This window comes from Argentina silus (genome assembly GCF_951799395.1).
Source record: "Argentina silus genome assembly, chromosome: X".
Taxonomy (NCBI): Eukaryota; Metazoa; Chordata; class Actinopteri; order Argentiniformes; family Argentinidae; genus Argentina; species Argentina silus.
Window position 1 is genome coordinate 22,849,391 of NC_139653.1, and position 24,002 is coordinate 22,873,392.

Sequence of the window (24,002 nt, forward strand, 5' to 3'; positions counted from 1 at the left end):
AAACTGAAAATTTAACAGTCGGGTTCAGTTATATGAGGTAGTACAGTTATATGAGGTAGTCCATGATTATAATCTCCTATGCGTTGTTTAGGAGCCTGATGGCAGTGGGAAAGAAGGAGTTCTTTAGTCTGGTGGTCCTGCATTTAACACTTCTGTACCTCCGGCCTGAGGGTAGAAGTGTGAACAGTCCGTGCTGGGGGTGGGTGGGGTCCTAGAGGATGGAGGCGGCTCTCCTGTGGACTCTGCGGTGGTAGATGCTCTGCAGAGAGGGCAGTGGAGTCCTGGTGATTTTCTCAGCGGTCTTCACCACTCTCTGCAGGCGTCTGCGGTCCATAGCAGTAGTGCTGCCGTACCACACAGTGATACAGCTGGTTAGGATGCTCTCAACAATGCAGCTGCAGAAGTTGCTGAGGATCTTGGGCGACATGCCAAACTTCCTCAGCCTCCTCAGAAAGTACAGCCGCTGTTGGGCCTTCTTAACCAGCTGTGTGGTGTTAAGTGTCCAGGTGAGGTCCTCGCTGATGTGGACGCCCAGGTATTTGAAGCTGCTCACCCTCTCGACTTCGGGTTCCCGGATGTACAGTGGCCGATGAGGTCCCCTCTTCTTCCTCGTCCACTATCATCTCCTTTGTCTTGTCCGTATTGAGGGTGAGGTTGTTGTCCTCACACCATGGTACCAGACTGGCCACCTCCCTCCTGTAAGCCGCTTCGTCCCCGCCAGTGATGCATCCCATCACTGCGGTGTCGTCCGCAAACTTTAGGATGATGTTGTCCTTGTGGGAGGCGACACAGTCGTGGGTGAACAGGGTGTAGAGGATGGGGCTGAAGACGCATCCCTGTGGAGTGCCAACATTTGTAATAATGCTGGCTGAAGTCCTATTACCAATCCTGACAGACTGGGGCCTGCCAGTCAAAAAGTCTAGGAGCCAGTCACAGAGGGTGGGGTGCAGGCCAAGTGTGGACATTTTGTGGATGAGTCTGTGGGGGATGACTGTATTAAAAGCGGAGCTGTAGTCTACAAAGAGTGTCCTGATGTAGGAGTCTTTGTTTTCCAGGTGGGAGAGGGAATAATGGAGGACAGCAGCGATAGCGTCTGAGGTGGACCTGTTGGGCCGGTAGGCATACTGCAGGGGGTCTAGGGTGTCCGGTATGCTGCTCTTAATGTGTGCCAGTACCACTCTCTCAAAACACTTCATGATGATTGGAGTGAGTGCTACTGGCCTGTAATCATTCAGGCAGGCAGGTTGGCTCTTCTTGGGAAGGGGGACGATGGTTGTAGTCTTGAAGTAGGAGGGAACAGTGCTGTGACTGAGGGAAAGGTTGAAGATGGAGGTGAGAACATCAGCCAGCTCGTTGGCACATGCTCTGAGAGCCCGCCCAGGGATGTTGTCTGGTCCTGCTGCCTTGCGGGGTTGATCTTCCTCAGGGCTTTGTTTACCTAGCCTGATGAGATGGTTAGTGGAGGGGAGGGGGGTCGGGTGGTCCTGGTGTGTGTGTGCCTCCTCTCTGTGCTGTGGCTGGAGGTCTCAAAGCGGGTGTAGAAGATATTTAGGTCATCCGGCAGGCTGTCTGTGGAGCTGATGGTGTTGGTGGTGGTCCTGTAGTCTGTGATGTGCTGCAGGCCTTGCCACATCCGCCCGGAGTCAGCAGTAGAATAGAAGCCGTCCAGCTTCTCTCTGTACTGCCTCTTGGCCGCTGTAATGGCTTTTTTCAGTCCATACTTCGCAGCTTTGTAGTCTCATTGCCTGATCTAAATGCAAGAGAGCGAGCACGCAGCATGTGGCGTACCTGACTGTTTATCCAGGGCTTCTGGTTGGGAAACTTCCTGACTTGTATGGTGGGCACGATGTTGTCGACACAAGTGCTAATGTACCCAGTCACATACTCAGCATAGTCCTGTATGCTGACAGAAGAGTCCTCCAGCGTGGCTGCAGCTTTAAACACATCCCAGTCTGTCCGAGCAAAACAGTCCTGCAGGGTGCTCTCAGAACGAACGAGTCAAACAAGGAGGGAGAAGTTTGTAGCTAGTGCCGTAGTTTATTGTTCTTACTTGTGAGCTTCCCCCTCCACTCAGTCACTCATTCAGCAGCAGCCGGTCACAGAAAACGAGAAATTCCCTGGCGGCCGCTGTGCAATTTAGAAGTAGCCCAAAAAACCTGCACCCCGCGACCAATACATTTTCACCCGCAACCTTGTTTTCAAAGTAGCCCAATTTAGCGTGAAAACCGCGGACATGGCAACCCTGGTCCCGCCCCTCCGTCAATTTGATTAGTTTCTTGGTCCAAAGTGACATTGGCGCTCCATTACGAAAGTTGTACACAATTCAATATGAGAGCCCCCGCAGTGCTCTGCTAAAAACAGCTACCGTACCGCTTTAGTTGAGCGCACAAAACGCCTCCTTCCCCATTGAAAACAACTGCGAAAAGGCGCTGGCGGGTTGAAAAACACGTCCGTTGTGGCAAGACGCATCTTTCACGTCTCATCAAAATTGGGCCAATCTGTGTAATTTCGTAAATGTCCCATCTATATGGCAAGACCCATCACTCACCAAGGGGGCTTTGACCATTCAGTATTTGTTTTTCAATCCGCCACCGATTTCTTCCACTGACAAATAGAACGTTCGCAGAGCCTATTGTGACGCTTAATGATAATAACCTATAGCAACCTCTGCTAGCAGTTGGCGTAATATAATTCAGGATTTGAATATGAGGCCCAGTTCAAATTGGCCCCTATAATTAGCTAATTAGGTTAATTTTTCTTCCGCCACTCAACCCGTGAAGATAAAGAGAATAAAGTACGCACACTAATCGAACATAACTCAAAACTTACTGGGCATCGCGATACCTGTCTCATCTGTGATTTCACGCGCGCCTGTCTGGGCCACTATGTATCGGTCTCTTTTATGTCACAAAATGCTGTCCTTTCGCACACACACTTTATCTCCGACACCATTAGGACGAAATTTGGGTGAAGGACGCATCTTGCCATACAGATGAGGCGTTTACAAAATTACACTGACTGGCCCAATTTTGACGAAACTTGAGTGAATGATGCGTTTTGCCATAGAGATTGATTGAGTTTCGAGTTGACGTCGATTCATCTCGTGGCGGTGCGACTAAAGTGAATGTTCTTATCATTAAACAACGTTATAATAGGATGCAAAGAGGAGAGCACACCTTTTGGCCATTGACAAATAATACTATCAAATGCATGGGAATTAATCAAATAAGCACTCCGATAGCTCTTCAGCCTACCTTAAATCCATGGACTGCCATCAAATAAACGCAAAGCTGTGAGAAGCAATATTCAACATCATTTGTAGGAGACAACATGTTTACTGTAAACTTGTTTTCACATTGACTAGCTCGTCAAAACCCTTGAAAATTAGCACTTTATGTCTTGTGTTCATGCATTGTTTTATATCATAACAATCTACAGGGTTTACACTATCTAAATCATCAACAATGTCAGTTTAATTGTGGCTTTTTCCCCCAAAAACAAACGTCGGCGACATCCGACGGGTTTCTGTAGACCGCCACACGTGTATCACACACAAACACACATAATTTACGCCTATTACTTAGTGTAATATTAATTTCATAATTGTACGGATAAGAAGGCGTTGTCAGTACACCATTGTTATCTCATAGGAACTGAAGTTACTAGCGTATTGACACGTCAGCTGAAGCTATCGGACAAATTTCAAAGTTGCACACAGTTGCTTCCTCGTCCTCTGTCTGTGTTGCAAAAGCTCTCGATGTATCCAGGTGGAAGCAAAATAGGTAGCTATTACAGTGTTCTTTTCCTCCATTCTACACTCATGATTTTAAGTCAACGGAGGCTATTTAATTAACTGAACTGATTCATTAATCACTATGTGTCGTCTCATGACAACACAATGTTGGTAACATGCTAGCCATTTAGCATCCTCCTCTATGCAGTCCTGCTATGGACAGATAGTCGGAGACTTTGTCATGTATCGAATAAAAATGACCCCGCCAAGACACAGTTTGTAATAAAATCCTCCTTTCACTGACTCTAATGGTTCGTCGGGTGGTTGTACAGAGTGGTCAAATCTTTTAAAAATAGTTCTCTACAGTCTATTCTATGTGTCCTACACAGTGCAGATTGGGTACTTTGAGGTGTATGGCTGCAGTAAATAGCCAGAAACATTTGCAATCACATCACTCTAGATTCAAACTCACCTTATATGCATTCTGGAAGTGTTCCAGAGTAGAGTGGTACCAGAGCTGTATTGAAATCTTTGAAAAATATTTTTTGTATAGTCCATTATTCTGGGGCAATACCATTTCATAATAATAATTAGGATATAAGAACAATTACAAACCCTTCTGGGGCAATACTATACAAAATATTAAATTGTTATGAGTGATATATATTTATTAAGAAGATTAGCATATTTGTGGTTCCTTGACCCCTATTTACCATGTTTAAATGCAAAATAAAGTTTAACTTAGTGCTCTTATTTAGAAGAAATCCTTATTTACATAAATGTACATTGACCGGAGTTCCACTATTGGAGCTCAGAGAACACAGATAACCTCCCGACATACCATAAGAGTCAGTGAAAGAAGGAATTTTTATTACAATCTGTTTCTTGGCGGGGTCTTTTTTATTTTCATACATGACCAAGTCTCCTACTCTTATCTGTCCATAGAATAGGACTGCATAGATGTCTACATGGTGACCAAAAGGGTTAGGGTTAGGGCATTTTTTGGAACACTGCTGAATGTTTGTACACCTTTTAAGTGAAACACTCCAAACCAAGTTTAACATGTATAGACCAAATGATAAATCATGTAAAGCTTTCTAATAACTATTATACTTTTTAAACTATTCAAGTTTTTTTTAACTGCAAAAAGTCTCATTGGTTTTACATGGAGTTAAAAATGAAACTTAACTGAGATTGGAATTGGCCATTAAATCGCTTAGCAAACCAGGTGTAGATGAATAAATTCGTTTTATAAGCTTAATTACGCAAATGTTATTAAAATAACACTTGTTAACACTCAATACCTCATGATGCCTTTAGTCCTACAAATGCATTTTCAATTATTAAAACAGCCATATATGAAAGAAAGCTAATGTCACTATTGCTAGCGAAATATTAGCTAGCTCTGTCTTTCACAAATATAGTAACAAGATATGATGCCACCATTCAATTGAATCTAGAAATACAGCTAGTGTAACTAGCTAGACAGGAATACCAGCTACATTTTTGCAGTGGGACACTAAAAACACGCCATTTCAGCCATCTACGTTTTGCCCCGTGGCACTAAAAACACGTGATTTCGACCGATGCTGTAAAAATCTGCAATTTTCCGCCGATGCAGTCTAAACCGATTAGCTGGCCCGCACCTATTTTCGACCGGGGCTCTATTTCTGACCACTTTCGGAGGTGACGCACTTCCTTCACCTATGCCCGCGAAGATTTGAAGACCCCCCCCCCCCCAAAAAAAAAAAGTAAGTATATTATCTTTAAACATGTTAATGAGTCTAAATGCCACATTTTATGACCATACTTGCATGTTTAGGGTTATAAATACGGCCTCAATTCTTCATTGACCATTTTGACCAGGTCAAAATGTTCTACCTACATTAAAAAATGCTATATATATATATATATATATATATAGAAGCGATCTCAGACTGGCCGCATTGTACGTCAATCAAGTGGCGCACTCACACTGGCTCAATTGCCTCGTACCCTGCTGAAGCACAAATGTCCGTCGTAAAAAAAAATGTTTAATGTCACGCGATCGACCCGCACTACGCTCGCGATCGACCGGTCGATCGTAATCGACGTATTGGGCACCCCTGGCCTAGACACTACCACTTTCATCTTTTACGACGGTCACACCCAGAGCACTCTGTGCACACCAATTCAACAGTGCAATGTGTGGTCTTGCTCACTTTAAAATATTGTATTCAGCATTTTGATACTGCATACTTTTAACTATGAACATTCCATTGGGTTTAAATGAGCACTGTAAGCTTACTTTTCATTGTTCTTGGGAAGATATCTCAAAGGTTTCATGTATATATGTTAACATGTGCTGCACCTGCAAAAGGAGGAACAGCGCCCTCTTTCAACCGTAGTGGTCAGAAGGGGCCACTGCAGCCAGTGTCCCCCATAATGTCAGTCCTCTACGCCGTCTTTCCCCCAGAGGCACTCCGGTAGCAAAATCTATCATACCTCTTTACTGTTTTTCCCTATCTCTCACTTTCTTCAACAACTGAAGTATAGAAATTATATTTGCTGTTGCGTTAGGTAGCTATAACTTAAGGTTACTTAGTAGTTACTTATACAGTGGTAGATTGAAGACTCTACTCTCTCACTCCACTGAACTAACCCCAGGCTATTTGTAATTCTTAGAACCCCACTGCTCTTACACCATTGAACCTAGGAACACCAAACCAACTTCATAATATTCACAAAAGTCTTAATTAGGAAAGCTGAAAACATTTGATACTGTTCATATTGTACAACTCAACATGGGTTTCAGTGGTCACCAAAAGCTTATTTATCTTACTTAGAGATCTAAAAGATAGAACTGTCACTAAACTACCAATAATTTAAATAATATAAACTGATATTTCTTGTTATTATTTTATTCTATTCTCACTGCTACTCCTGCTACTCCATTACAGTTTTAATGCTAAAACATACCATTTCAACTTTATAATGTAAAGAAAGGTCTAATTGCAGTTGTTTGTATTCAGTTTTTTGATACTCATTATAATTAAAATATTACCACTTAAAAGTGTACATTTTAACAGAGTTCTATGGTGAACAAAAGTTGCAATATTTCGAACACTGCTGTTTGTACACCTTTTAAGCGACACTCCAAACCAACTTTAAAAAAATAAAATAAAAATAATATATATATATATATATACAGTGGGGGAAATAATTATTTGATCCCCTGCTGATTTTGTTAGTTTGCCCGATTACAAAGAAATGAGCGGTCTATAATTTTTATGGTACTTTTATTTTAACAAATAGAGACAGAATATCAACAAAGAAGTCCAGAAAAAACACATTATATAAAGTTATAAATTAATTTGCATTTGATCGAAGGAAATAAGTATTTGATCCCCTACAAACCAGCAAGAATTCTGGCTCATACAGACCGGTTATATGCCCATGAGGCACACAGATTAATCCTGTCACTTTAGGAAAAGTACTCCTAATCTCTGCTTGTTATGGGTATAAAAGACACCTGTCAATAGAATCAATCTCTTCCATTGCAACCTCTCCACCACCATGGGCAAGACCAAAGAACATTCAAAGGACATCAGGGTAAGAGTTGTAGACCTGCACAAGGCTGGAATGGGCTACAAGACCATCAGCAAGAAGCTTGGTGAGAAGGAGACAACTGTTGGTGCAATTATTAGAAAATGGAAGAAATACAAAATAACCATCAATCGCCCTCGGCCTGGAGCTCCATGCAAGATCTTGCCTCGTGGGGTAAGGATGATCATGAGAAGGGTGAGGGATCAGCCCAGAACTACACGGGAGGAGCTTGGTAATGATCTCAAGGCAGCTGGGACCACAGTCACCAAGAAAACCATTGGTAACACACTACACCGTAACGGATTGAAATCCTGCAGTGCCCGCAAGGTCCCCCTGCTCAAGAAGGCACATGTACAGGCCCATCTGAAGTTTGCCAATGAACACCTAAATGATTCAGAGAAGGCTTGGGAGAAGGTGATGTGGTCAGATAAGACCAAAATTAAACTCTTTGGCATAAATTCGACTCTTTGTGTTTGGAGGGAGAGAAATGCTGAATGCTACAATCCCAAGAACACCATCCCCACCGTCAAACACGGAGGTGGAAACATTATGCTTTGGGGTTGTTTCTCTGCTAAGGGTACAGGACGACTTCACTGCATTGAGGGGCCAATGGACGGGGCCATGTATCATAAGATATTGGACGAGAACCTCCTTCCCTCAGCCAGAGCACTGAGGATGGGTCGTGGATGGGTCTTCCAGCATGACAATGACCCAAAACATACAGCCAAGGCAACAAAGGAGTGGCTCAAGAAGAAGCACACTAAGGTCATGGAGTGGCCTAGCTAGTCTCCAGACCTTAATCCTATAGAAAATTTGTGGAGGGAGCTGAAGCTTCGAGTTGCCAAGCAAAAGCCGAACCCTAACCTTCAGGATTTGGAGAGGATCTGTAAAGAGGAGTGGACCAAAATCCCTCCTGAGATGTGTGCAAACCTGGTGACCAACTATAAGAAACGTCTGACTTCTGTGCTTGCCAGCAAGGGTTTCTCCACCAAGTACTAAGTCATGTTTTGCTTGGGGATCAAATACTTATTTCCTTCGATCAAATGCAAATGAATTTATAACTTTATATAATGTGTTTTTTCTGGACTTCTTTGTTGATATTCTGTCTCTATTTGTTAAAATAAAAGTACCATAAAAATTATAGACCGCTCATTTCTTTGTAATCGGGCAAACTAACAAAATCAGCAGGGGATCAAATAATTATTTCCCCCACTGTATATATATACACAGTGTGTGTGTGTGTGTGTGTGTGTGTGTGTACACATATATATATATATATATATATATATACACACACCTTGTAAAAAGCTGGCTGATACCTATTATACTTGTCCGATTGGTTTTACATGTAGTTAAAAGTAATAATAATATAACCCCAGATAGTCCCAGAAATGGACTTGCCGTGTCAGACATTAGCTGTTAGCTTGTATCCAGCCAACCAGCCAACCAACCATCCATCCGTCCAACCATCTGACCATCCATCCATCCATCCGTCCAACCATCTAACCATCCAACCAACCAAACCAGCTCACTTTCTTTCAACTACCCAGCAAATCTGTCTGTCGTCCAAACCATCTTTAAACTCTTTCCAAAATGAGACTTTGCAAGCCTGCAATGTTTTCTTTTTCTAGTTAGTGGGCTTGCTCCAGCAACTTTAAAGGTCTAACTCTCATTGCTATGACTTTTGGTTTTGATAGCTATTCAACTTTCTAAACTATACAAACTTGAAAGTGGTCTATGGAAACAAAAAAACCCACTGCTATTCACACCATTTTACCAACCACTCCAAATCATCAACCCTGATAAAAAAGCTTTCTGATACTTTATCTTTTTAACCTATTAAGTTTTTTGTAACGCCAAAACCCCTCAACCGGTTAACATGGTGGAATGTTGATTTAAGCCAACATTCTGAGAGTCACCATTGTTACTGCAACTGCTATGGAACTTTTAGAACGCTAGAATAAAAACAACAGGAGACCTGCAAAACACATTCTTAGATTGGTTACACAACAATGCACTCTCTTGGCTATCAGTTCTACCCGACTGAAATCACTCTCAACCACTTAACCAACCAACTCTACCACTCTCAACCACTCAATCATCCAACTTTCTACCCATTCATCCTATCTATCTATCTATCTATCTATGGCGTTCTAACATACAGTACTGTCTACAGTGCACTCCATATGTATTGGAAGGAGGAAGCATTTTTTTTCTCTATACACCAACAGTTTGGATTTGAAATCAAACAATTACTATGAGGTTAAAGAAGCTTTAATTAAATGTTTTATTTTTTCAGATTGGTTTCACCATTAAGAAATTACAACCCTTTTTACATCGGCAGACTATTTCAGGGAACCAGTAGTATTGGAAAATTGGCTTGACAGGTGCTTCTGCAGAAGACCAGCAAAACTACAGAGGCTACACTACAAGGTATAAACCACTAGTTAGCAACAGACATTGGATGCCCAGATTATAGTTTGCTAAATAGTACCTAAAAGAGCCAGTTCTGGAAAAAGGTGTTGTAGACAGATGAGACAAAGATTAACATGGCAAGTATAAAGTGATGGCAATAGTAAAGTGTGGTGAAAAAAAGGAACTGGCCAAAATCCCTGGCATACCACCTCTTCTGTGGAATATGGTGGAAGGGGAGTTATGGCTTGGGCGTGTATGGCTGCCATTGGAACTGGCTCAAATGTCTTTATTGATGATGTGGCTGCTGACAGAAGCAGAAGGATGAATTCTGAAGTGTACAGATCTTGTCTGCTGAAGTATGCGCAAATGCTTCCAATGACCCCAAACAAACTGCCATAGCAGTTTTTTCAGGGCCAAAAAGTTGAAAGTTCTAGAGTGGCCAAGTCAATCTCCAGATTTAAATCCAATTGTCATTTGCTGAAGATGCCCAGAGCATCACCAGAGAATATACCCAGAATCTGGTGGGGTCAATGGTCACAGACTTCAGGCAGTTCTTGCATGCAAAGGATTGTCAACCAAATACTAAACAAGAGTGCTTTATTTGGACATTATATGATTTTTTCCCCCAATACATTTGGAGCCCTGAAATAGGGGGAGTATGTTTAAAAAAATGTTAAATGGTGAAACCAATCAGAAAAACCCCCCATTGAATTCAAGCTGAGAATCTCTACTTTGTCCCCATAGTTTGTCCCCATTGTTTGATTCCAAATCCAAACTGTTGGAGTAAAGAGCTAAAAGAAGACAAAATTCTTCCTCTTTCCAATACTTATGGAGGGCACTGTATCTAACCTTCTATCTTTCCAACCTTATGTCTATCTAACCTTTCAACTACCTAGGAATCATCCGTTCTTCCTTTCACCAGTCACTACTGCTTCACCGACCGACAATCCATCCATCCATCCAACCAACCAACCAACCAACCAACCAAACCATCTTTAACGTTAACCGCTACCAAAATAAGACTCTCAATTTCTTTCAGCAAATCTATCTATCGTCCAAACTATCTTTAAACTTTTTTTTTCCTAACAAAATAAGACTTTCCAAGCCCACAAAGTTTCTTCTGGAACTTCTTTTTGTAGTTGTTAGTATTATTCTGCCTGCTACTCCTCCTACAGTTTTTATGTACACCAGTCCAACTTAACAACGTGCAGAGATGTCTAACTTGAGTTGTTTGTATTTAACTTTTTTAAACTCAACTTTTTAAAATATTCAGCTTTTTGCAACAAAAAAGCAGTGAGTTAGGCCAACATTCTGAGAGGCCCATAACTGCCATGAAACTTTCAGAACTCTTGAATAGAAACAGTCGGAGACCTACAGTACAGAACACATTCTTAGAATGATTACACTACAATACACTCTCTTGGCAAACAGTCCTACACCACTGACACCACTCTCAACCACTTCACCAACCAACTACCACTCTCAACCGCTTAACCAACCAACTCTCTACCCACTCCACTGAACTATCCATAGCTCATCCTATCTATCGATGTATCTGTCCATGCATGTGTCTGTGTAGACTGACTCAACTTAAAGAACTTCCATTCAGATGTTTGATACTATTTAACATTTTTGAGCTTTACTAAAATTTGCATGAAATCCTATTCATGCCTATACCGCTGCGTGCACAGCCTAAACCGCTTAAAGTATTATCTTCAAATCAACTTTTAAATGCCCAGACTTGTGTAACTCCAGTTGCTTGAACAAATGTTTTTCATGCCAATTATACTTTTTGAGCTGTACTCAAATTTGCCTGAAATCCTATTCGTTCCTATGGTCATTCGCTCTGAATTAGACATTTCAAAATGTATCCACGTTCATATTTTAAGCTTGACACATCAATTCAACTTCAAAATGTGTAGACTGACTCTACTTAAATAACTTCCGTTCTGAGTTTTGATACTATTTAGACTTTTTAAACATGCATGAATTAACATGGGATTATATGAGGACCATAGGGTCCATTTAGAATATTTTCTTTATCTATCTATCAGACTCAATAGTCCAAACCATCTTTTAACTTTATCAACTAACCTACAGTACCAAAATGAGACTTTGCAAGCCCACAATGTTTCTTCAGGAACTTCCTTTTCTAGTTCAGTATTGGTGCCTTTCCAGTACTTATTGGCCAAATAAACTATATTTTGACACATTGTTCTGGATCCCGGTTACTGGGAGAGGAAATGCTTGGCAGCCAAAAAAAATACTTTTTTTTTTAAAAGTATACAGGCACTGGCTTTAAAGAAGTGCCATCGCTCTATCCAACTGCCTTGGACAAATGTGATTGTTGTGAGTAGTGTACTGTTAGTAGACCCGATCTAAACATTATCGTTTTTTTTCTCATAGATTTTCTGAGGGCACAGCTGGTTTGAAGCCTGTTTCTCCACCATGGAGCTCTCTGACTCAGTCACACACAAGAACGGGCGGCAGAGGAAGCCTGCTGGCATGAGGGATGGAGAGAGGGCGTGCAACATGACCCCTGACATGGAGATGGAAGAGGAGCAGGAGAGGCTTCTCCTGGCAGACACGGAGGACAACGGACACCCAAAGGTGCGCCCTGGGATCAGAGGAGAACTAGGGAATGTTTCTCTGCTCCTCTTCCTCTATGTCCTCCAGGGAATCCCTTTAGGACTGGCTGGTAGCATCCCTCTGATTATGCAGAGTAAGAATGTGAGCTATAAAGACCAGGCCTTCTTTAGCTTCGTCTTCTGGCCCTTCAGTCTCAAGCTACTGTGGGCACCTTTGGTTGATGCACTCTACCTGAGCAGATTTGGTCGCAGGTAAGCAAATTATTTATCATATTTATCCACGTTGACTGATTAATGTTGCTCCTGTGTATTATGTTTAGTTTGATTAGCCTGGGGGTCCAGTCTGTTTCTGCTTAACTTCTTTGTGCCATTGCTTTGCTATGCCTTGGCTAGAGCAGAAAATTAGTTGGCCTACTACCACTTAACTGGCATACTACCCAGGGACTACTGTCTGAAGTTTTGGCTGATGTTGAATAAGCACTCTCCTCACTCCTCCTCCACCTCTCCTGTCCTCTCCTCTTCTTTAGGAAGTCGTGGCTGGTGCCCACCCAGTACTTGCTGGGCCTCTTCATGCTCTACCTCTCAGTTACTGTTGATACACTGTTGCTTAGTGAAGGGGGGCATGGCCCCGATGTGGTGACACTCACGGCAGTGTTCTTCATGCTGGCCTTTCTAGCGGCCACACAGGTAGATACATGGATGCACATGCACACACATACATACACACACTCTTTCCATGCTGGCCACACTGAGTTATGCTTTTAAAAAAATATATATATAATAATTCAAAGATATGACAGTACAAAACATCATTCCTCTTTTTTTCCCACCTCTGCACCCAGGACATTGCTGTGGACGGCTGGGCTCTAACGATGCTGTCACGGGAAAACGTGGGCTACGCGTCTACATGTAACTCTGTGGGCCAGACAGCAGGGTACTTCCTTGGCAATGTGCTTTTCCTGGCACTGGAGTCAGCTGACTTCTGCAACAAATACCTAAGGGTCGAGCATAAAGAGACAGGCATTGTCACGTTGTCAGGTATGGAGGGAGGGAGACCGATAAGACCCCTCTGATATGATTTATTTGTATTTTATTTAACCTTTATTTATACTGGGGAAACACACTGAGACCTTGACCTCTTTTGCAGGTGCACCCTGTCCACAATATTTACACAATAACAAAACTACACATAAAAAATACAACACAGTTCAATACAGAAATCAATACATCATATCAAACCACAATATATTAGGAGAAACAATCACATCTTTCACCAAGGAGGTCCTCAATTAACACCCTAAATTGCCCAAGCGGCACCAGAACATCCAACTGAATTTTTTTCTGTAGATTGTTCCAGCAGTTATGGCAGTGCACCGTAACTAAAAGCGGATTTACCCAATTCGGTGGAGACCCGGGGAACCTCAAGAGTTAACCAACTCTGAGAACGGGTTAGGTAATTTATGTTCTTGAATTTGAATAATTAGGTTAGGTAAGCCGGGAGTTTATGCAGTAGGGCTTTTTACACAAAATGAGAGCAACAGGATTTACGAGGTCGAGCCAGCCTTTTGATAAAGAATGCAATGATGACTATTAAAAATATCACCTATGATAAAGTGAAGGCCGCTATGGTAGATGACATCCAAAGGTTTAAGAGTAGTGGCTGCTGCACTTTGATAGATAATATCACCATAATCAAGCACTGGCATGAACGTTGATTGCACAATCAGCTTTCTGCTGTTCAGGAAAAGGCACAATCTATTCCTATAAAAGAAACCCACCTTAAATCTTAGCTTTTTAACAAGCTACTCTGTATGTTTTCTGAATACCAAGTCTTTGTCAAACCAAATGCCCAGGTATTTATAAGCGGGCACACGCTCAATGGGGGCACCACCCAAAGTACCTACAGTGCATTCAGAAAGTATTCAGACCCCTTCACTTTTTCCACATTTTGTTATGTTACAGCCGTATTCTAAAATGGATTAAATTATTTTTTTTCCTCTTCAGTCTACACACAATACCCCATAATGACGAAGCGAAAACACATTTTTAGAAATGTTTGCTAAGTTATTAAAAATAAAAAACTGATATCACATTTACGTAAGTATTCAGACCCTTTGCTATGACACTCGAAATTGAGCTCAGGTGCATCCTGTTTCCATTGATCATCCTTGAGATGTTTCTACGACTTGATTGGAGTCCACCTGTGGTAAATTGAATTGATTGGACATGATTTGGAACGGCACACACCTGTCTATATAAGGTCCCATGGTTGATGTCAGAGCAAAAACCAGGCCATGAAGTCGAAGGAATTGTCCGTAGACCTCCGAGACAGGATTGTGTCGAGGCACAGATCTGGGGAAGGGTACAAAAAAAATGTCTGCAGTATTGAAGGTCCCCAAGAACACAGTAGCCTCCATCATTCTTAAATGGAAGAAGTTTGGAACCACCAAGACTCTTCCTAGAGCTGGCCACCTAGCCAAACTGAGCTATAGGGGGAGAAGGGCCATCGTCAGGGAGGTGACCAAGAAACCAATGGTCACTCTGACAGAGCTCCGGAGTTCCTCTGTGGAGATGGAAGAACCTTCCAGAAGGACAACTATCTCTGCAGCACTCCACCAATCAGGCCTTTATGGTAGAGTGGCCAGATGGAAGCCACTCTTCAGTAAAAAGCACATGACAGCCCGCTTGGAGTTTGCCAAAAGGCACCTAAAGGACTCTCAGACCATGAGAAACAAGATTCTCTGGTCTGATGAAACCAAGATTGAACTCTTTGGCCTGAATGCCAAGGGTCACGTCTGGAGGAAACCAGGCACCGCTCATCACCTGGCCAATACCATCCCTACGGTGAAACATGGTGGTGGCAGCATCATGCTGTGGGGATGTTTTTCAGTGGCAGGGACTGGGAAACTAGTCAGAATCGAGGGAAAGCTGAACAGGGCAAAGTACAGAGAGATCCTTGATGAAAACCTGCTCCAGAGTGCTCATGACCTCAGGCTGGGGTGAAGGTTCACCTTCCAAAGGACACAGCCAAGACAACGCAGGAGTTGCTTCGGAAAAAGTCTCTGAATGTCCTTGAGTGGCCCAGCCAGAACCCGGACTTGAACCCGATCAAACATCTCTGGAGAGACCTGAAAATAGCTGTGCACCGACACTCCCCATCCAACCTGACAGAGCTTGAGAGGATCTACAGAGGAGAATGGGAGAAACTCCCCAAATACAGGTGTGCCAAGCTTGTAGCATCATACCCAAGAAGACTTGAGGCTGTAATCGCTGCCAAAGGTGCTTCAACAAAATACAGAGTAAAGGGTCTGAATACTTATGTAAATGTGATATTTCAGTTTTTTATTTTTAATAAATTAGCAAACATTTCTAAAAACCCGTTTTGGCTTTGTCATTATGGGTTATTGTGTGTAGATTGATGAGGGAAAACATTTATTTAATCCATTTTAGAATAAGTCTACAACATAACAAAATGTGGAAAAAGTGAAGGGGTCTCAATACTTTCCGAATGCACTATATGTATAAATCAGATGTGATTTGGTAAATAACATACAGTACCAGTCAAAAGTTTGGACACACCTTCTCATTCAATGGTTCTTCTTTATTTTCATTATTTTCTACATTGTAGATTAATATTGAAGACATCAAAACTATGAAGGAACACATATGGAATTATGTAGTAAACAAAAAAGTGTTAAACAGACAAGAATATGTTTTATATTTTGGATTCTTCAAAGTAGCCACCTTTTGCTTTGATGACAGCTTTGCACACTCTTGGCAAGGTGTGTCCAAACTTTTGACTGGTACTGTATATTTTGTCTTTCCAGCATTAAGCACCAAACTCAGCCCAACAAATGCTCTCTGCAGGACAGCGAATGCAGACTGTAGCTCAGAAAGAGCCTGGTCAATCGTGGGGGCAATAGCATATACAACAGTGTCATCGGCATATAGATGCAGGCTACAATTATTTACAGATAATCCAATATTGTTGATGTAAATGGTTGAAATGAAAATGAGTCGCAAGTAGTTGACTGTTGAAAAATGTTGTAGGATCACCAGCAGAATCCAAGATAGCACTTAGGATGTAGCTTGATTTAGCTTAATTGATGAGGTGTATCTATTTCTCAGTTGTCAATCTGCCAATCAGCTACAGAGTCCATTTTTCTAGCTTTGGTCCAGGCCTGGTTTCGCAACAAAAGATCTGAAAGTTCTGTGGAATATCAAGGATTAGATCTCTTCTTAATTCTAAGGCGTTTAAAGGGGGCATGTTTGTCTGCCAGAGATGTAAATATAGATGAGAAATGTTCTAGAGCCAAATCGGGGTCAGGTATGCAGCTGGAAATATTCAACCGATAAAGACATGTAAAAAAAAAAAAACCTTGCACACTAAAATGTTTAAAATATATTTTTGTAATGAAACGTAGAGCTTCTTACCAAAATTCTTCTTTATCCTTAAAAAAGTTTCTTTACCCTTTCATCTCTAATACAGGCTACCGGACAGTGATCGCTGATGTCATTAGCAAAAACACCAGTGGATATATATTTATAAGGCCTATTTGTTAGAATGATGTCTAGCAGGGTGGATTTTTCTGGATTCTTCAAATTAGGCCGTGTTGGTTTTGAGATTAACTGTGATAGGTGTAAACCATCGCACAGGTGTTTGATTTTATCAGAGGTTTAAGACAACCAGTCTAGATTAAAAATCACCTATTGTTACTACTTCAGAATGTAAATAGGAGGATAGAAGTACAACTAAGTTATCAAGGGTACTATGATGAGCTGATGGTGGGCGATACACTCACAGACAGTTTAGAGTTATTTCCAAAACACAAATTTAGGACTAAACATTCATATTGATTTGGTACAGTGGAGGACAGCAGAACAGATGCAGTAAAACCATTTTTGCCAAAAAAAAGCCTCCTCCTCTCCCTTCTCTGCCTGTCCTGAATATGGAATAGACATTTAAGGACACATCATTGTCAGGCGCTGACAAATTTATCCATGTTTCAGAGATCACAAAAATGTCTAGGTTTGCCTGTTGCGCCCATGTGTTGATGAAGTACATTTTATTTATTTCTACTTTTAAAATCGTCAGGTGTTTCTTGGGTGGGTAACTCCCCTAGCAAGGGTGCTGAGCTGTTGCTTAGGGGAGGGTGGGCAGGGAGAGAGGTGCTGACGAGACTAGCGTGGCTGGCCGGTCACTGGGCAGATGTGGGTGACTTTAGGGATGGGACAGTGGGTGATGAAACAGCTGTCGGCTGGATGGGAGGAGGGCTAGCCACTTCCGGGAGGACAGTGCAACTGGGGGACCGGGATGAAGCATCAGACTCACGAGTTGAGGATACTGCTGGGGCCAGGACTGCTGTTGTCTGGGTGGGAGAGGAATCTGGGGGGGCATCATGATAACTTGCTAACCATGTTTACATTGCTGTTGTCTCTGATTTTCTCCTGTGGTCCAGACTTCCTTTTATTCTGGGGCGTGGTGTTCCTTGTGTCCACTACGCTGGTGGCCATTATGAAGCGTGAGAACGGGCAAGGGCAGAGCAAGAGAAGAGTCCAGGAGGAAACTAAGGGCGTCATGGACACGTACAAACTGCTCTTCTCCATCATCAAGATGCCAACCGTGTTCACCTTCTGCAGCCTGTTGCTCACTGCTAAGGTACTTCATAGTTACTAAACCCACCCGTGTGTGTGTGTGTGTGTGTGTGTGTGTGTTTCCATGTTTAATGTGTGTCTGTGTGTGTGTGTAATCCAGATAGGTTTCTCTGCGGCGGATGCAGTAACGGGTCTGAAGTTGGTAGAGGCTGGTGTACCCAAGGAGCAGTTGGCACTGCTGGCAGTACCCATGGTTCCCCTACAGATTCTATTGCCACTTATCATCAGCAAATATACAGCAGGGCCAAGACCCCTAGACATTTTCTACAAGGCATTCCCCTTCAGGTACACACACACACACACGCATATCATATGCAATTTAAATCGGGTTGAAATGTGATACATTGTACCAGATCAGAAAATGCACATATGCATTTTGTTGCAGTTTGTAGTTTGTTGCATTAGAAGTGAAATTACATTTGTTGCAGATTTCAGATCAACGTGGGCGAGTTTGGTTGGCCTTTATCCATGTCTTAACCTCAACGTTTCAGCGCATATGTGCTGCACATTATGTTAATATGTCTATTGTGGTTCCAGGTTATTGATAGGTCTGGGGTATGCTCTGTTGGTGTGGTGGACCCCAAGTTTGAGACAAGAGGGGGGCTTCCCTGTTTACTACTATGCCATAGTACTGCTGAGCTATGCACTGCACCAGGTAAGACTGCTCTCTCTCCCTCTCACCATTTGTCTGTCCATGCTCACAACATTTTACTCAATATCATGTCTTTCCCCTCCTCACCCCACAGGTGACGCTGTACAGCATGTATGTGGCTTGTATGGCGTTCCATGCCAAGGTTAGTGACCCAGTGATCGGTGGCACCTACATGACCCTCCTAAACACAGTCACCAACCTGGGGGGCAACTGGCCATCAACACTGGCATTGTGGATGGTGGACCCACTGACATCCAAGGAGTGCCAGGGAGCTTCCCAGCAGAGCTGTGGATCATTGGAGGACGCAGTGGTGAGTAAGAGTGTGTGTGTGTGTGTGTGTGTGTGTGTGTGTGTGTGTGTGTGTGTGTGTGTGTGTGTGTGTTTGGAACGCCATACAGGCCAAGTACATGTGTGTGTGTGTGTGTGATGATGATGATTTACCTGAAAAGCTTTGCATGTTGTGATATACACTGCTTATATACACTTATATACACTGCTCAAAAAAATTAAGGGAACACTTAATCGTCACAGTGTAACACCAAGTCAGTTAAACTTCAGGGATATCAATCTGCCCATTTAGGAAGCACAAGTGTTTGTGAATCAATTTCACCTGCTTTGGTGCAAATGAAAGTGACAACAGGTGCACTGGAGAGGCAAAAGCAAGACAACCCCCAAAAAGATAATGGTTTTGCATTTGGTGGCCACAGACAATTGCTCTCTCCTTATCCTTCCTGACTGATTCTTTTCTAGTTGTGTGTTCTGCTAGTGTCCTTGTCACTACTGGTAGCATGAGGCGGTACCTGCAGCCCACTCAGGTTGCACAGGTAGTCCAGCTCCTCCAGGACGGCACATCCATACGTGCAGTCGCAAGAAGGTTTGCTGTGTCTCCCAGCACAGTCTCAAGAGCATGGAGGAGATACCAGGAGACCGGCCGTTACACGAGGAGAGCTGGACAGGGTTGTAGAAGGGCATCAACACCAACAGCAGGACCGGTATCTGCTCCTTTGTGCGAGAAGGAACAGGAGGAGCACTGCCAGAGCCCTACAAAATGACCTCCAGCAAGCTACTGGTGTGCATGTGTCTGACCAAACTGTCAGAAACAGACTCCATGAGGGCGGCATGAGGGCCCGACGTCCTCTAGTGGGACCTGTGCTCACTACCCAGCACCGTGCAGCTCGATTGGCATTCGCCATAGAACACCAGAATTGCCGTCCTGTTCTCTTCACACAAGAGCAGGTTCACACTGAGCACGTGACAGGCGTGAAAGAGTCTGGAGACGCCGTGGTGAATGTAATGCTGCCTGTAACATCATCCAGCATGACCGGTTTGGCGGTGGGTCAGTGATGGTCTGGGGAGGCATATCCTTGGAGGGTCGCACAGACCTCCATGTCATAGCCAACGGTACCCTGACTGCTGGTAGGTACCGGGATGAGATCCTCAGACCCATTGTCAGACCTTACGCTGGTGCAGTGGGCCCTGGGTTCCTCCTAGTGCAGGACAATGCCCGGCCTCATGTGGCCAGAGTGTGTAGGCAGTTCCTGGATGAAGAAGGCATTGATACCATTGAATGGCCCTCTCGTTCCCCTGACCTAAATGCAATTGAGCACCTATGGGACGTTATGTATCGGTGCATCTGACGCCACCAAGTACTGCCACAGACTGTCCAGGAGCTCACTGATGCCCTGATCCAGGTCTGGGAGGAGATCCCCCAGGACACCATCTGCCGACTAATCAGGAGCATGCCCAGACGTTGTCGGGAGTGCGTATAGGCATGCGGGGGCCATACACACTACTGAATCACATCATGAGTTGCCGTGATAAAATTCAAAAGTTGGATCAGCCTGTGATTTGAATTTTTTACTTTGATTTTCGGTGTGATTTTGAATCCATCCCTTAATGGGTTGATGATTTTGGTTTCCATTGACCGTTGTTACGTCATTTTGTTCTCAACAAATTATACAATGTACATCAGTAAAGATTTTCAACTTGAATAATTCGTTCATCAAGATCTGATGTGTCTCTTAAATGTTCCCGTAATTCTTTTGAGCAGTGTATTTATTGGAAAGTGGAAGCATGTTGTCTTCTTTTATCTTTATACTCCAACAGTTTGGATTTGAAATCAAACATTTACTATTGGGTCAAAGTAGAGATTCTCATTTTTAATTCAATCCTTTGCATGCAATAACTGCTTGAAGTCTGAGACCCACTGACCCCACCAGATGCTGGGTATATTCTCTGGTGATACTCTGCCAGGCCTGTACTGCAGCCATCTTCAGTTGTTATTTTTTAGGTCTGTCAAGAACTTTCCGCTTTTTGGTCCTGAAAAAAACCCTAGTTGCTATGGCAGTATGTTTGGGGTAATTGTCTTGAGAATGTATTTTGAAGTTTACAGAAACATTGTCTTCTGTTTCTGTACACTTCAGAATACATTCTGAACAAGTTAGCCAGTTCTTGTTGCAGTTATACATGTCCAAACCATAACACCCCCTCCACCATATTTCACATATGAGGTTGAAGGGTCAGGCAGAAGAGGTCAACTTGAGAGTTTGGTGGCCCCGCAGCCGTTGAATGTCAATAAAGGCCTAGACATAGAAGCGGGGTAATAGTGATTCTGAGCACTTGGCCCACAGTGATGGGTGAAGTCATGTGCAGATGTCCAGCATCAATTAGACAATAGTTTTACAACGATCTCTGTGCAACGCTAAATCTGATTTAACTTCTGAACCAGGTATAATTGTGAATGCACATGGGAATACTTTGAGAAATGATATCTGATATCTCTTCGTTATTGACCTCTTCAGAGAGTCCTTCAAGGTGGTATGCTGTAAATCTTGGGCAGATCCTTTTTTCTCCAAACTTTCCTTTTGCAATCACTCTGGTACATGATAATATTTGTCTTATCTGCCCACAAGACCATTTTCCAGACCTCTGAAAGGTGTAATGGTTCTATTGGTTTTTCGCAAACAGTAACCTGACCATCCTTTTTGAGGAAACTAGTGGTTTGCACCTTGCAGTGAAGCCTCTGTAGTTCGGTTGGTGATGTATTCTGCGGATGGTAGTTTCTGACACATTCACACATACCTTCTGGAGAGTGTTCTTGATCTGTCGGACAGTTATTTTGGGTTTTCTCTTAATTATGGTGAGCATTCTTCAGTCATCCATTGTAGAATCCTAAAGACCTCTTCACCCCCACTACCCCCCTGTACAAGTTTCTCTCCTATTAATAATAATTCTTCTAGCATTGTGACTGCCTATGGACCCTGGTCAGAGCATTGATTACTTTATCTTATGATGACTGATGGATAGATAATTCATTTACTCAAACAAATGTATTTGTTGTAAGTCGCTTTGGATAAAGGCGTCTGCTAAATGCCATAAATGTAAATAAATGTAGAAGTCTTCCATGGCCTATCAGCCCGTTTGCGATTGCTGAGCTCACCATTGCTTTCTTTCTTTTTAAGTGATGTTCCAAACTGTTGATTTTGGCTGTTTCTGATTGATCTTTCGGACATTTCAGCCTCATAATGGTCAGCTGGAGAGCTCTCTTATGCCTGCGCAAATCATGTGAAGGAACACACCTGACTAACCAAAAACACCTGTCAAGCCAATTTTCCAATACTTTTGGTGCCCTGAAATAGGACTATGTATAAAAAGGGTTGTAATTTCTAAATGGTGAAACCAATCTGAAAAAAGAGAACATTGAATTAAAGCTGAGAATCTCTGCTTTAACCTCAGTCATTGTTTGATTTCAAATCCAAACTGTTGAGAGTATAAAGCTAAAAGAAGACAAAATGCTTCCTCGTTCCAATACTTATGGAGCGCACTGTAAGTACATACAGTGCCATATTTGCCATATTTCTGCCCCTCCTCCTCTCTCTCCTCAGCACTGCTCTAAGGAGGGTGGTGTGTGCCTGACGTCATTGGATGGTTACTACGTGGAGTCAGTGGTTTGTGTGGTTATAGGCCTGGCCTGGTGGCTATTGTTAGGGAAGAGGATGAGACGACTACAAGACCAGAGCCCTGCAGCCTGGAGGTGCAGGATCAACCAATGACATCCCACAAAGTTCTCTGTATGTTTCACTCATCCCATTGTGCTCTGCCTTTGTGCAATGTATATCTCTGTTAGGCTCTTCCTTTGGGTTATTTTCTGTGGTCAGGCTACTACAGGACTATGGGCCTATAAAGGACTACTCCTCTTCCTTCTCTCTCTCTCTCTCTCTCTCTCGAAGGGTTAAATTCCTCATCCTCCCCTAAACAGCTGCATCTCAATACTGTAGTGGCTTCCTGTCCTCGTTTCCTTTATTTAATCTGCACTGAGGTGACAGAATTGGGTTGGTGGAGGAATATTTACAGTATTCAACATCCACCTTTTTTTTTTTTTTGTCGCCTATGCTATGTCTTTAGGTCGGTGGCGATGGAGTGGGAACAAGGAGAGGAAGACTCTTTAGTCTATTAAGATGCAGCCAACATCATCTCCTGACCGTGGCTTCTGTCTATCTAAAAGAGTCCCCTTTTAAACAAGAGAAAGAAACATTTTGCCTTGTTAAAATGTATACAGTAGACAATTATTCTAGAAAAAAGCTTCTCAAACATGCATTCTCTGCTACTGTACAATAACATGAAATATCTAATCAAGCTTTAGGTTTACTTTTACTTGTTATTTGTGCCTTTTTTCTGTTCAAAGGCTCTGACAATAAAGTTTTGTCAAGAAGGCATTCAACAACAGTCATAGAAAGCCAATTGCATGTACTTGTTACAGTGAAATCACAATACAGAGAATACATATTTTGACCATTGAACTGTAATGTGTAGGTTTGGTGGTCTAGATAACGTAGTCAGAAATCACAACTGTAATCTGATTCCATTGAGACTGTAGTGACTTATTTTCTGAATATAACAGTATTCCGGTTAACCAGCATTGAGAAGCCAGCGGTTCTGTTGAAGGGAAACGTGTCAAAATCTGAGACTAGTAACCCTAATGGTTTATGTTTTCATTGTGTGTTCTAAGGTCTTGATTTACTGTGTGTTTGTTGAAATTATGAGTTGTGCTTCAGCAAAAAACTGGACTGTTTTCTCTTTCTCGTTAATTTCTGCCCACCACAGGCCTGTTGTCAGGATGTGTTGCTCACTTCTTAATAGTTCAAGTAATTTAAGTCTGGGTTGGGGTATCATGAGCTGATGGTAAATCAGTGGTAATTTTGGAAAAGCCTTCATACTGTAACGGAAGCAGTTTGTGAGTATTGTTTATAATTAGTCATTGATTGATTTTATTTTTGTTTCACCTTACCATGTGTTTGACTTAACATGACCATATGACTTATACCTCTCCACCAGCAGTCACCAACAAATGGGTCTGTTTGTACATTTATGACCT

At 42.6% G+C, this 24,002-nt stretch overlaps 1 protein-coding gene across 1 annotated transcript; it reads left to right on the forward strand.

Moving 5' to 3' along the window:
* Positions 1–3,713: 3,713 nt before the first annotated feature.
* Positions 3,714–23,892, forward strand: slc33a1 (solute carrier family 33 member 1). The gene is made up of 10 exons (XM_083695882.1): positions 3,714–3,782; positions 12,140–12,573; positions 12,849–13,008; positions 13,164–13,359; positions 17,781–17,980; positions 18,077–18,261; positions 18,514–18,631; positions 18,723–18,938; positions 22,513–22,698; positions 23,033–23,892. Exons 2-9 carry the CDS (start codon positions 12,182–12,184, stop codon positions 22,678–22,680), a joined length of 1,635 nt encoding a protein of 544 aa, XP_083552008.1. The 5' UTR covers positions 3,714–3,782; positions 12,140–12,181; the 3' UTR covers positions 22,681–22,698; positions 23,033–23,892.
* Positions 23,893–24,002: the final 110 nt, after the last annotated feature.